At 33.5% G+C, this 15,374-nt stretch overlaps 1 protein-coding gene across 1 annotated transcript in view; it reads left to right on the top strand.

Moving 5' to 3' along the window:
- The first annotated feature begins 5,899 nt into the window (after positions 1-5,899).
- LOC123675862 (homeobox protein engrailed-like SMOX-2) overlaps positions 5,900-15,374 on the top strand; it is a 39,001-nt gene continuing 29,526 nt past the window's right edge. Inside the window, exon 1 of the mRNA XM_045611401.1 lies at positions 5,900-7,072. Within this exon, the coding sequence (XP_045467357.1) occupies positions 6,622-7,072 (451 nt within the window). The 5' untranslated portion in view covers positions 5,900-6,621. The remainder of the gene's footprint in view (positions 7,073-15,374) is intronic.

The following is a 15,374-nucleotide window of genomic DNA, read 5'->3' on the forward strand; positions in this document are numbered from 1 at the left end:
ATTTCGATTCAAGATATCGAAAAGACATACTTTAATTCTAACACCCTTAACGAGCCTCTTGGAAACCCGTCTTCTGCTCAATCCGCCCAAATTCGCCAAGGACCTTCGGTCCTAATAAACCCTCTCTCGCGGAGGGTAGAACGCTAAAAAAGATATAAAAACACAGGGGCGAACAATGCTAGGCGGTCCCTGGAATAATCTATTTTCATTGGTGCTCAATCCATCCCCACTCCCGCCGCGTTCGGACTTGCCTTGTAAATCAATGCTTTTTTATGTCGTCGAAAAACGATTCGACTCTGTGTTTTTTCTCCTCTTTCTCCTGCCTTTTCCCGGCCAATCCATGTATAAGCGATCTGCCGCCAGTCGCTGATTTAGATTAAAAACACGGCCGCTTTTTCCCCATATAATTCGCTTTTTTTTCGCCTTTCGCGAGGATGTGCTGGGCGTTTTTGTTTTTTTTTTGTCGGCGTTTTCCTTATCGCAACCCCCACCGCCCGCACCCCTCTCGCGCCGGCTCTGTCCGCTGCAACTGATTTGTGAAAATTTGTCGTAATTATAATTTTAATTGCGTTCGCCACGGTTGCTTTAGTTGTTTTTCCAGTTTTTTCTGACGAGGTTTTAATGGGTCGAAGTTGTAATTCCTCGAACCAAATTAAAAAAATACAATGGTTCATTATTTCCACCTCTATATTCCATGAACTCTTCATTTATCCCTCGTTGAAGCAGAAATATATTTTTCTAATTGTGTAGGAAATCCTTTCATTAAGCCATACCTTGCAGAACAGAATTGTGCGGAAATATCTCAGTTTCACACTAATTTCATGGTTATATTTCATTATTTTATATTGATACTCGCAGCTGTCCTGTCGCGGATTTAAATATATTTTCAGTTATAAAATCACAAGAGAATAGACAATTTTCGATGATTATACACCGATTCACGAGACGTAGTTCGCGAAACACCACTCGAGCTGCGCTCTCGTGATGTTTCGCGAACTACGTCTCATGAATCGGTTCGTATTATCAAAATATATTGTTTATGCTCAAGTTGGTATTTTCAAACGTAAAAAGCTATTTGCAATGAAATTTTAAACCAGAAACTAAACGATTACGGTGTTCGGAGTTCTGCCCACAATCTAAGGGCGCATTATCTGACTGATAGAATCCGATGAATTAGATTGGGAGAGCAGGTAAGATATGATTGTGACGAAGATGGGTATTCCCCAGGGAACGGTGATGAGGCCAATACTTTTCTGCTCAATGTGAATGATATCACTAAAATTTGTTGATGGACAGAGGGAATCAGTTATGCAGATGCTAATTTACACGTTTTTTAAAACATTTTCGAAAAGAAGTGAGAAATGTCGTTGAATACGAATGGACAATAATAATTGGATGAATTTTTTACAGAAAGTCTTATCAATGGCTGAAAATACGGTTTTGTTATATAAACACCTACTGTGAATTTTTGCATGTGGTAAAAAATCACGGTGAATGAGAAGAACGTTCGAGATTGCTTCATCATCCTGAAAAGAGGTAGAATCTCAAAAACGTTGAGGGAAGAGGTGTAGTTAAACTTTTTAGCAGATCACGAGAATGCCAATTGGTAGTTAATTTGACTTCTTCAAACTGATTCTGTTTATGCTCCAGAATAGAAAAGTATCATCAATGAAATACATACTTGGGTAGGTATAGCCAATGAACAGCGTTTACAATGGTTTGACCACATAAAATATGCGAATGAACGTCTGAGATCAATAATGCATAAATTAAAATGTCCTTTTATCTGAGAATTGTTTGATGGTGCTTATAATTCACTAGCTTAGTCTTTTCTCCGATAAATTACAAAAAGAAATCAATTAGTCTCTTTTTACAATTAGAGAAATCTATTTTGACATCATCTACCTCGATTGGAATGTTCCTGATGGATATAAAAAAAAGTATTCAACAGTGATACAAAGAAATAAAAATATTTCTTTTTGGTTTCAATCATCGTGTTCAACTACTACCTGATTGGTAAATGGCAATTGAATTAAAATGTTATGATTATCTTCAAAAAACAACCCTCAAGAAATTCATTCTATATTGAAGTTGCAGACCAAAGCACTAAATAATGCTGGGTTATAAATAATAAAGAAAAATCCATTAGGTACATATTGCTATTCATGTACGTAACACGTTGTAATAAGCATGTTGCCTGATTGGAAATATAAAATTGGAAAAAATCGATAGAAAATTCTTTTATTTTCAAAAATTGTGGAAAAGTCTTCACATTCGTGGAATATCGAACCAAATAATATATATATCAAAAATCTTTCTTTAATCCTTGTACAATTATTATATATGTTTTCATTTTGTATTCAAATACATATTTAGAGTGGAGAATTCTTTTCATGACAATTACTTTTTACTTTTCAATTCCTTCTGCCTGTGGATATGGCTCTCGGAATGTTTCACTGTTTGAATTCAAACGAAACCATAATTACAAAAAATTGAAGATGGAACTCTGGAAGGAATTCTACATTAAGAATATTTTGAAAATCCATAATAAAATCCTTGTGAATTTCGATGCAGGAACTGACGTGTTGAAGTAACATAATAATATGTGAGATACTTGAAGAAGAACATAAGTGAGATATGTATGTATATCGGGTTCACAGATTATGATAGTTAGGCACTTGGTTGATTTGCCGTATGAAACTGAAACTTTTGTTGATTTTTATAGTTTAAAAGAATATCATATTATATTCGAGAAGGAAAAAAAAACGATTTTATTAGTAATAGAAATTTGAATGGTTTATATGATTCAAAAAATTACAAGTTTGTATTATAACTCCAAAACTAATTCCAAGTGCCTGTAGAATGTTTTGTTTCATGTTTATAGCACCAGTAATAAAGAAGTTATGAGAACTTTTCATTTTACGCCATTTTCCACTTTCCTCTTAGAGCTTGAAAACAGTTGAATTATTGAGGTTGCGGTTTTCATTAATTCTCTCGACAATCGAGTCCGAAAATGTGCCATTCATTTATTTCTAGCTCAAAGGAATTCTGAGATCCCCTAACTGGACAACGCATTTGGGACACCCGATACATATTATATTGTATTTTATTACCTGATGATACAGTTTCCATAGTAATTCTCTCACTGAAAAGCATTATGAATTTATAAATGATGGAACATGTCATGTAGCATGTAATTTCTGATTGTTATGTAGTTTGTCGTCATTAATGTCCATAGGGTATTGAATAGAATGACTTTAGTTCTGAAAAAATATTGTGTGTTATACCTTGTAAATATTATAAGGAAAATTGTGATTATTTGATATTACCTGTGTATACAGGGTCTTTCACGAGGAACCTCACCCATATTTATACGGGAAACTACTGAACGTACTTTCATGAAATTCAGCACTTATAAGTATTTCACGATGCTGATGAAATCTGAAATATTTTCAAGGCATGAGCACCTCCGGTTTTTCCGGAAATGACGTCAACTTCCGTTTTTCAAATTAGAACACCATTTTTTTATTGCAGAAATAGATTCCTTAGAAAATTTCAAGTTATTTTGATGTAACATTTTTCAGTTTTGGTTGGAAAATTCTCTCTGAGCGGGAAAATTCGAAAAAAAAATCGAAAATAGAGCTCCTCTGAAACAAGAATAACTTCGAGGTTTTTGGAAGGAAAATTTTCATTTTTGGGATTTTTCAAGATGTAAGATTGATGTATCCACTTTGAAAATCGAAATCGCGATTCATGATACAGGGGGTGAAAAAATCGCTTTCAAAGTTAGGAATGACAAAATCGTGAAAAATCAATTTTTTCAAATTAGAACCCCATTTTTTTATGGCAGATATTGAATCTACGTTAAAAAGTAATGTGAGTATATGCATCACACCCTTGCCCTAAAATGGATATTTTCTGAGTTATTCACAAAAAACTGTTTTTCGTCTTGAATTTTCAGCTATTTCTTTTCCCTTCACGCCAAAAAGATGAAATTTTCACGAATTGTCAGAAGAATTTGTTGAAGTTTAGCATTTCGACAAATTTACTCCTTAAAATCTGCTAAACCTGACATTTGAAAAACTCACATATTCACAGAAATATAAATGCTAGAAATCTTGATAGATTTTCGATAGAACAAATTGGGTAGGGAGTTAATTTCAATTTGAGAAAGTGTACAGTATCTACTTTCGATTTGAGAATCTTGATTGTTGTGAATCGATATACATAAAAGTAATCAAAATATCTTTATGAATCTCGGAAATAAATTCATGTTATCGTGATAATACTTTGCGATTAAATAATTTTGTGGGAATTTTATGTACGACATTGTATTTGTGCAAAGTACAACTTTTCTTTGCAAATTCACAAATAGTAAATAGATTTTAAAAAATCATAATTATCTTGTGAAATTGTAATTTTTCATTGAAATTCGCAATAATTATTGTGATATCACATTGTAGTTGTGATTTTCCGAGTGAATGCTACATAAATATATATATTTTTTTGATTTCATGATCACCGGAAATTCACATCATATTTACCTATACCTTTTTATAAGAATTTTACAATATTCCTATGAAAATTTTAATTTATTGAATGTGAAAAAAAACACAAATTTGTTCTCAGTGTGGTCTTCTGCTTTCTTTTGGTTTATGTATTTCGTACCGACGTCTGAAAATGTTTCGCTTAAAGCTTTCAAGAGCTTTTGAAATTTGGGTTCACTTATTGAAATGTGCAAAATCCAAAAGTTTTCCATTTTGCAGTTTCCTCTAAGCAGCGCATTTTCATAAAATCTGATACAAAAAATGTCCACCATATATCCTCCTATAGCAAAAAAAATCTTGAATTTCATAATTTCAAGTATCTAGGAAGCAATTTTGAAAAATTTCGTTCATCACAGAAAAAATGAAATAGTCTAACTTGACATAATAGATTGAGTCACCTTTTACTGTACCGTTATTGTATAAAATAAACAGTTTTATTCGTGAAGTTCGAACCCTTGAAAACTTTGAAATCTTGAATATTTTATTCGAAATTAGAAACGAATTACGGCGAATATAAATGAAAGGAAAAATAATAGATATAGATATTCAAGGAATATGAAAAATTTTTAGTTGTTTTTTCCATATTTTTGAATTTCTCACATTTGAAAATCGAATTGATTTCAGAAAAATATTTCTATCGAAGGTTTAATTAATGAAAAATATTTACCATATGGCATCATGATAAAAAATGAACTATTTCATCTGTAAAGTTCTAACCCTTGAAAACTGGGAAATCTTGAATACCTATTTCATTGGGAATTAGAAACGAATTACGTCGAATGTAAATCTTTTTTGGGCATTATATTTATTATTTGCTTTTTTTCTTGAATATTATGTCAAATAGAAGGAAATTAAATATATTTAAGAAATATGAAAAATTTACAGTAGTTTTTTCCATATCCTTGAATTTCCACATTTGAAAATCAAATTGTTTTAGGTTTGAGTAATAAAAAAGTTTACCATATGGCACCATGCTATTAAATGAAATAATTTATTTGTGAAGTTCTAACCCTTGAAAACTTTGAAATCTTAAATATTATTCGGAATTAGAAACGAATGACGCCGAGAATAATTATCTGGGCATTATATTTATTTAGAGAAAATCTAATATATTCAAAGAATATGAATAGGTAATTGAAGGTAGATTTTTTTTTGTAATCCCCTAGATTCGAATATGAAACTGTTGTAACAAAAATATTTTCCTTGAAGATTTTCATCGGAAATAATGAGCCAGAATAACCCAAGTATCCAATGAACAATTCAATTTTCATATCGGAATACCTAATCCATAAAGAATAACAACACTCCAACAACCCGCAAACTACTATAATCAACATAAGCACCGAAGTCATTTTCCGGATCAGATCTCCCTGGCCCGAGATTTCCAAGAACACAAAAACGACCTCAAACCACGACTTTGATAAACTTCCTTCCCCGCGAGAGAATATAATCATCGCTGAGCGGGCTGTCAGGAGGGGGTGGAGGGAAGTTAGGGGTTGGCAATAAAACGCAATAATCCACGTCCTCTCAATCCCATATAACTGTTTAAACGCGAAATCGTATCGAAATTTAAGATTCGCCCTATGGTGAAATAAAGATAAAGAAAACTCCACCCCTAAATTACCAGGCGCCTCCCCTTACTCGCAGCGAGGGTAGCTACCGGCGGAACTGGCAGTCGGCAATTCATCCCCCTCCGTGCGCAAAAGACTGAACTTGGAGGGTCGAATATGAATTCATAGCTTTTTAAAACGGCACTGTTTACGAATTGGGCCATTGAGGAGGTTAAACGCCAGATACTCGCGATACGAACAAGTGAATCGATGTTTAACAACCCCCCGTCGGTCGAACGTTGACGCTGCAACAGCCACCCGCGACCGTCCATCAACTCGACAACACCGCTCAACAGAACATTTCGAAAGTGTCAAACTCCCAGTGAAAAAACCAACCGAATCGACCGAACTGAATATAACGACAACAAAGCAAGAAATGAAATAAAAACAACGTATTTAAACAAAAACAAAAAAAGAGAAATGAAAGTTTGAGATAAGACAGTGTGGATCCGAAATTCTTCCCGATGAACTCCTCGATGATGTTCCAGAGCTTCATAAGCTACAGGGAGAAGATGCTGAAGAGTCTGAACAACAATGCTAGTCCTTTCTCGATGGAGAGCCTTCTCTCTAACGGCAAGATGTCACCTGAAACTGTGGACGAGAAGAACGACGAGTCTGAGCGCAACTCTGAAGAGGGCTACAGGGTGTCTGAGTCGTTGGGGTATCCGTCAAAATGTGTGAGTCCGGAGAACGCGAGAAGCGAGGGTGAGGGTGAAGAGAAGAATGATGTCTTCTTGAAATTCGGCAATTGTTTTAAGGGCAGGATATGCACGAATTGCGGAAGGTTGGACTGTATGTTGCGATGTAGATTGAGTACCGAAGAACTGATGAAGGACAGCAAGCCGGTGTTGAAGTTTAGTGTCAGTGCAATTTTGGGGGATGACAGAGGACATGGAGGCAGGAACGAACAGAATGGTGAGTACATAACTTAAGAGAATGATCGAACATATTGATTGGTTTTCATTGTTGTCTTTGACTTGGACATATATTTCAACAAAAGATTCCAGAGGTCAAATGAAACACTTTTTTAACCATCCTTCCATATTCAGCTCGGTGAGAAAAATACAGGATGTTGAAAATACATGAAAAAAAAAATTATTATTTGTGTTGAAGGATATAATTTTTGGTCATTGTTGTGATGAATCTTCTCCAAATACCTACCAAATTCCATTCACATCTTTCAGTTTCTTCATTATGATTTATGTTGTATAATAATATCAGAAATTCTAAAAACCCAACTTTTAAAATTGAGTTGATGCTCATTTATGAATATTTGATCTTTTTAAAAAATAAATTTTTTGTTTCTTATAATGAACCGTTTTCAACTAATTATTCGTTTGAAATTATTTGTGAAATTCAACAGTCTAAAATCCAAGAATTGAAGCACAGGATTTTTCATTTAGAATCAATAGCGCCAACGAAAATACGGTAACTCATTTATTGCATTGAAAATTTTACTCCGTTCACCAAATGGAATGGAAAAAGTGAGTTTAATATTGTTAATTTAGTAGCTTATTCATAAGGTTAAAATAGTATACCTAATTAGACTTGGCTTTTCTCCTAGACTTTATCGGAAAAAATGGTTTAGGACAAAAATTGTTCCTTTTGACCTCAAAACTAAACTGTTATGTCAAAGTCAAAAACTCTTTATATGTGTGGCATGAATTATAACTCTGCAGCTCTTTTATGCCGGGTGTTTCCTGAAAAATGTTAAGTGGATAATATAATATGAAATAACATCAAAAGAATTCGACGAAATTGTGAAACATGCTTTTATGCTTAATCAAAAACTCAACTTACCAAAAAAATGGTCGTCATTCATTTATCGAAGAAAAAAATTGAATCTGAATAAAAATAATACTTAACTCTCATTGATTCATTCATTTGTATTTCTCCGATACATTTTCCTCTCACCAGCGAAGGCCTTCTGAAGCTATCATAGATTCATGAGTCATTTTTAATTATTAAGCATACCTAATTAAATTAATTGTCCGATCAATTCTGATTCACATGACAATATGATATGTGCCTCATAAAAAAACCAACAAAAAAATAATCTAATTATGTTAATTATAATTGGACCATTATTGTACGTCTATTATAGGCCTTATTATAAATCTTACTCGGAACTAATATTGAAATATATTACACCATAATAGTTCATTAATTCCATCATAAGATCCATGTACCAGACTTGAAATATTTAGTGAGGAAATTCTCAGATACAAGTTAGGCGTTATTTTAAAGAATTTCAAAAACTAAACAACATACCGCAGACAAGTTTGTGCTTGAGCGGTTTTTCTGCAGCAAATGTATCTATTTCGAAAGAGACAAACATTTTTAAGTATCAAATATGGGTTCGATTCCCGCTCGAGGAGGTACTTTTTCCGGAATTAAAAACTTGTGTGTCATGCCAATTTATATATTTCTTAAAATATTTTCGAACGAAGAATTATTATTTCATTTTCAAGTATCATTCAACTTGACTAGTTCGAAATTTCTTTCAATTTGAAGGCCGTTAAAAAATAGCAAACCTAGATACAGAGAAAAAAATGTAGGAGAGAATAAGAAATAAATTACGCGTTAGATAATAATTTATTAATTGAGAATAATATCTTGAAAAATATATGAGCCTATATTTCACAATAACAATAACACAATAACATTTGAGTAAATTGATGTTAATATGATTATTAAGGAACTGTATGAGGTATCTACGTATAAAGGTATGGGGTATATGTAAGTTAATGAATGAATAATCAGTCGAAACCGAAAATATTAGTGGCTCAAAATATGAACCCTGCGGTATCCCAAAGATCAGAGCTATTCACGCGAAGAAGGTAAAATCGAATCAAAAACTTTTTCATAAGGTTAAGTCGTCGAAAATAAATGTTATAAAATTCAAATGAGTCAATACTCGATAAATGTTTTTTCAAATGACTATTGAATTATTACACTGTTTATGTCTTTACTTTATTACATTATTTTAGGTATGAACCAATAAAATTATCTCAGTTTCAAATTCAAAGAAAGAATAAATCGAAAAATGCGTCAACGTAAAAACTTACAATTCGAAACCTCAACAGACAGGTAACATCCTAATCATTAAAAAAATGACTTTATAATAAAAAGAATGTTACCCCTGTGAATATTATAGGTTTGTTTTACACCCAAACCAATAAGATGAACACTCAATGTTTGTAGTCTAAGTGAGTTTTTGAACTGCTTGATTCTAAAAAAAAATATTGTATACAAATACCTATTGAATTCGAAACACGTCCTTATATTGATATAGGTATTCATTCAATTTATCACCTATTTTTTTTTTTGAATGATTAAGTATTTCATATCTGGATATAATGTATACATATTTCAATAGATAAGTATGTAGGTATAACAAAGGTAAATATGTACCTATATTATATTGCACATTGTTAATTCAATATTTTTAATAAAATAATGATGAGAGTAAGACGAAATAATGGAATAAGTAGCAGTTGTCGACAAGCCCAAATAATATGATTTCTATCATTTTATCGCTCTACTGGAGTAATTGGTTAGCACACGAATATTTAAATTAGTGCTAAAACTAATTAGGCGTACAAGATAGATCCTGAAAGTAATCACTCTACAATGATTCATTCAAAACCATACTGACGATATTTGAATCAATTCAAAGCGATGTTTATTCACCATACACATCCACGCCCAATGAAAACAATGTCCCTAGCAAGGATCCAACCAACATAATAACCAATGTTTTCTTTACGATGAACTCCGTCCTAGTACTCTATAACAATAAGAACCAATCACGTCCGTTTAAAAGGTTGAAACTGTTTTTTAATGCGCTGTATAAACATCCCATTATGTAACTATCTATTAACAAACCGCCGTATTGTATCGTCACAAAGGATTTTTTAAGGATAATCCCTACAGATCCTTCGGGATATTTACAGGAGGGATTACCTCGACCGAGATCGCATCCAGGGAGGCTGTCACCTCAGACTAGCATCACTGCTTTTTTATTTAATGCTCGCTATAAATTGCACGATCAGTTATAATAACATGATCTTTTGTTGGTCGATTTTTTTAGGTGTTATAGGTTGGCATCTTTGTTATTTTTGTGCATATTAGGGGCGTGCATTTATCGAAGGAGGTGTGGTCGGATACGGTTGGCAAAGCTGGGGTCTTTTTTGTTGTTTCATGTCGTGAATGGAAGTTTTTGATACATCGGTCTTTATTTCATGTTTATTACAATTTTTTCGGGCAATTTTCTGCGATTTTTCGACATTAGGAGATTTATTGGTGCTTATTATGCGATTTATATGGGTATTTCTGTATTTTTATGCGATTGTCGTTATATAGTTTTCGGTATTAGGGAAAAGGGTGCAATAAAGCGTTTGGAATGAAAAGAAATTGTAGACTCGTTCACGTTCAGTTTATAGCTTATTATTATTATAATTTTTTTTTGAGAAGTAATCTGTTTGGCAGTATAGTGCTCTATAGTGCTCAGGGCCTAAGTAAGTAATAGTCAATTTTCAAATTTTCATTGATTCATATAGGTATTACATATTCATTGGCATTTGTGTTTCCTGAAATTCTGTTTCGAATGAAATATCAATATCAAATATTTTTGAATTGGGTATCAAGGTTCTCAATCCAGGATAGATATAAGAATAAAAAACATAAGCAAAAAAATTACTTTCTCACAGGAGTGGCCTTAGAATTTTGCGAGGATTCGCTGAGCATTATTTGCGGAACTCTTGTCTTATGTATAATTTTAAAGTTTATTTTTAATAAATGGAACAAAGTTATAAAAACACTTTTTCTTTGTATCAAGTTGATTGATGAAATAGTGCATTCCCAACTATTCACGATAACTTTGAGAATAGCTGGCTATACTATACAAAAACCTGTAAGATAAGAAACAGCCTCAAGGACAAGGATGTATTCGTCAAAATAGATGGCAGTGATGGCACAGTATACTATATATATATACTACAATAGACAAGTAGAAGTAAGAGTGCCTCAAACCTCAGTTCTAAGACAACATACGACATTCCAAAAAAACCGAAGGAATTTGTTAATCCTACTGCCGATGGTACGGAATGTAGCAGTCAGGCATCGACAAGCAGACGTCATTCATATTCAGAAGACTGCAGAAAGCACTCGAAGATTCAGACGAATTGTTCATTTAATGTAAAATTCAAATAAATGACCCAAAGAGTCAGGCTATTATCCTACCGAAAGAAGATTAGAGATCAACACAAATAAAAGGATGAATGGACAAGTGACAAAATTGAAAAATGAAGTCAAGTACCTAGATGTAACACTAGATATAAGACTCATGGAAAAACCATTAAAAATATGCTGTCGATAAAACAAACTCAGCAATGAGCAGACTTCACCCACTCATAGAAAGTAAAAGCTATAGGAATCAAAACTGAGAATGATCAAATTAATTGCAAGACCTTAACTAATATAAAGGTCGACAGCCTGGGGATATGCAGCAAACCGCATATAATGAAGAATCAAGGAACAAAAACTATGCTATTAAAAGCTACAATGAATGGGCCCTTTAGTTTGTGAAGATACACAGCAAACGTTCACAGATTGTAACATATTTCTGAAGAGAAAGGCCGAGAAGATTTTTGAAAAAGCAAATCAACATCCAAATGACAAGCTACAAAGGCTAGATGACTATGACCCTGTAAAAGATGTGATTATAGGATGTCAACTTATCACGAAGGCCCAGAGATTAACTAAACTTAGGAACAGACTCTCCTATTAAAGAAATAGGTATACACCAAAAAAAATGAAAAAGAGATACTACCAAAAATAGTCGGAAGGTTGGGTAATAGGCGAATAGATACTCGGAACTTTAAAACCAACAATTTAGGTTTAGTGGGTGGGACGTGTGAATAACTCCACATACTTCTCGACATTACGTGGGTTGCATGAGGATTTCCTCTTAATGAAGAAAAAGGAAGGGCAACAAAAAGCGATTTCAAGCGAATAACCTGATTATTGTTGGCTATTCACCTGACTTCACGAACTAGTCCTTCAACATCAGCGATTGATACGCAGATAACCAAACGTAACCACACTCTTGGTCATTAGAGAAGTAAGTTTAAATTCGATCAAAATAAGACTTTATGAATACAAGACTCAGAAATATGCAATTATGTGTTGATAGCAATCGTTGATTTATTAAAAAGAAGCGTGAATACAGAAGGAAGATGTTAAAATAAAAATGGGTTGTGTTTGATTACAGCTGTACTCAAGCGAGATTTGGTTATTCGTGGTAATTCCTTAGCTTTATCGCCTAACCTATTGCGATTTTTTGTAATTGTAAGAGTAATTCTGGAAAATTGTCTTTCAACAAGAGTTGAAGATTCTGGTCTTGTAAAAAAGAATTGGCCATTTTGGCCAAGTTTGGAAAGATATTTCTGAAACTACCAAAATCTATCAATAGATTTAATGAAAATGTGAGAAAACTACTAATAAAGTCACACTGGCGAATGCTTCAGCCTATCGGCGCTCGAGGAATCCCCTTATTCAGTCTAAGCTTGCACGAGATTGCAGAAATATATGCCGTGCGACGCGTGCATATCAAGCTCAAGTAATATCAAGTAGCTTGATATCAAGTCAAGTCAAGCTCAAGTATGTGATTTGACACGAGCTTGATCTTCAAGTTAAATAGTTGGTTAAAATGCCAAGCTAATTGGCTTGATGAATCCCTAGGCAGGACCATCAGTAACTTCGGTCATTAGTGATTATCTGCTTTATGAGCCAAAGTCATGTCTCAGTTAATGCTTGGACATAAATATTAAAAAAAAAACTAGTCCAGATCTCCGCTTAAACAAACAAAGCTATTGATGAAAATCTCCACATCATTTTTGCAAGTGACGATTTTCAGTTGAAAGCAAAAGGATGATGTTAAAATAAAAGTTGGTTATTGGTGGTTATTCCTGAAGGGCCAAAACCAAAACAAGACCAATAATAACCGCAGTTACTATTGATTATTCGCTTGAAATGGCTTTATGAGTCAAAGTTTTGGTTTCGTTTATGCTTGAACGCCAATATTCAAAGGAGCATACATCGTTCAATACCGAACTGGTCCAGATCTTCACTAAAACAAAACTATAGAAAAAATCACCAATTAATGTCGACAGTTCCGCCGATCTATCAACAGAGACACAACAACTGTTACATTCGTAGATGACACCGCTATAATAGCAAGTCATTAATACCCAGTGGTGGCTTCACAAATGCTTCAGAAACATCTCCTTGAAATGGTCTATAAAAGTGAAAAATGAAAATTAATGCGACAAAATCAGTTCAAGTCAACTTCTCACTTCGTAAAGGACTGTGTCCTCGAATACAGCTCAACAACATCCAGCTACCCGAATCTCCATCGACAAAATACCTTGACTTGCATCTTGATAGATGACTCTCCTGAAAAGAGCAAATCCAAAAAAAAAGGAAACAAGTTGATCCAAAAGTTGTAGAGCTATATTGGCTGATTGGTAGAAAGTTAAAATTATCACTTGAAATGAGCTCTTAATATACAAAACAATTATCAAACCCATCAGGTCCTATGGAATTGTGCTCTGGGGATGTTCAAGTGAATCCAACGTCTCCATAATACAGGGAAGTCAATCCAAAGTTCAAAGGATGATAGCAAACGCGCCTTGAAATGTTTCAAATGAAACGCTGCTTACCTACAGAGTCAAAAGTTACTAATGTGAAGGAAGTTATCCAGGACAGAAGTAACAGACATCACAGAAAACTGGAGAGCCATCCAAACGCCCCAATTCAACCCCTGATTGTCCAAAGTCCAAACGAACAAGCGACTAAAGCGAAATTAGCCGGCGGATCTGAGAGATTCCTCAGGACTTGTCTCTGGAGAAGACCTCACAACGTCACTTGAGATCTCCTGATTCAGCAAACAAACCCATAGAATACATAAAATTCTGATTGCTTGTAATATATTTTCGAAAAAAAATATATACAGGGTGAGTCTTTGACTTGTACATATATTTTAACCCAAGATTCCTGAGGTCAAAAGAAACACTTTTTTCCTTTACCATTTTTTCCGATTCGGCCCGGTTAAAAAGATACAGGCTGTTGAAAATCGTTAAAAAAATGTGATTTTCGGCTATATCTCGGAAATGGTTGTATCGAAGGAAATGATTTTTGAAATATAGCTTTTTTTTGATGTGATACGTCTTCTTCGAACACCAGATTCCATACACATTCTTCTGTTTCTTTGTTATGAACATAACATACCATAAAAATACCAGAAATTCGAAGAAACCAACTCTTAATAGTAATTTGAACGTTCATTGAAGAATATTTGGCTGATTTTAAAAATAAAAGTATTCTTCATATTTTCTCGTACAAAGCGCCGTTTTCGAATAACTTGATCTTAAAAAAAAAAAATTATCTGTGAAATTCAAAAAATTGGGTACTTTGGCTGAATGCAACTCTGTTCTATTGTGGAAAAAAAAAACCACAGAAATGAATATTTACTATGAAGTCATGTCTCAGATTTAAGAATTGAAGTACTAGCCAACTTTGTTTGAAAATGAAGTTATTTGAATAAGCTCACCTCAACTCCTCGATTTGATTAAAAATCACTGAGCTTTGGCACAGCTCTGATAATAAGAAGATACTTCACTAAAATCAACATTCTTTTTGAAAAGTCCAGATTATTCATAAAACCCATGTTTAAAAAAGTTTTCACAAAATAGTCCCATTATAATGACAACAATCAATATCCCACTAAAGACTGCTGCTATCGAACAATACTGTATTCTTCTTCAGGTCATTCAAACTCACATCGAAACATACCACTAGGACTAGGTACATACTAGACAAATTTTCATGTGATTGAGATTGAATACTTTTATTCTTTTGCTATTCCATAAATTCATCCTAAGAGCTTATGATTGACATACTTCCAAGAGGGCCATAATTGTTTTAATGTGAAAACAAATTAGGTGAGTTGAAAGAAACCAAATATTCTATTGTGGATATTTACATTGAATACTTCTCATTTATTTTCAATGCCAAAATCAAGATGAATTAAGTAGTAAAGTTGGCTATAATGTAGGTACACATTAACAACAAATTTGATTACAAGTGGAGTCTAACATTTTCCATTGATTACAGAGCCAGAATATTTTCCATATTTCCATACTGATGGTTTCAA

This window comes from Harmonia axyridis, chromosome 3 (genome assembly GCF_914767665.1).
Source record: "Harmonia axyridis chromosome 3, icHarAxyr1.1, whole genome shotgun sequence".
Classification (NCBI taxonomy): domain Eukaryota; kingdom Metazoa; phylum Arthropoda; class Insecta; order Coleoptera; family Coccinellidae; genus Harmonia; species Harmonia axyridis.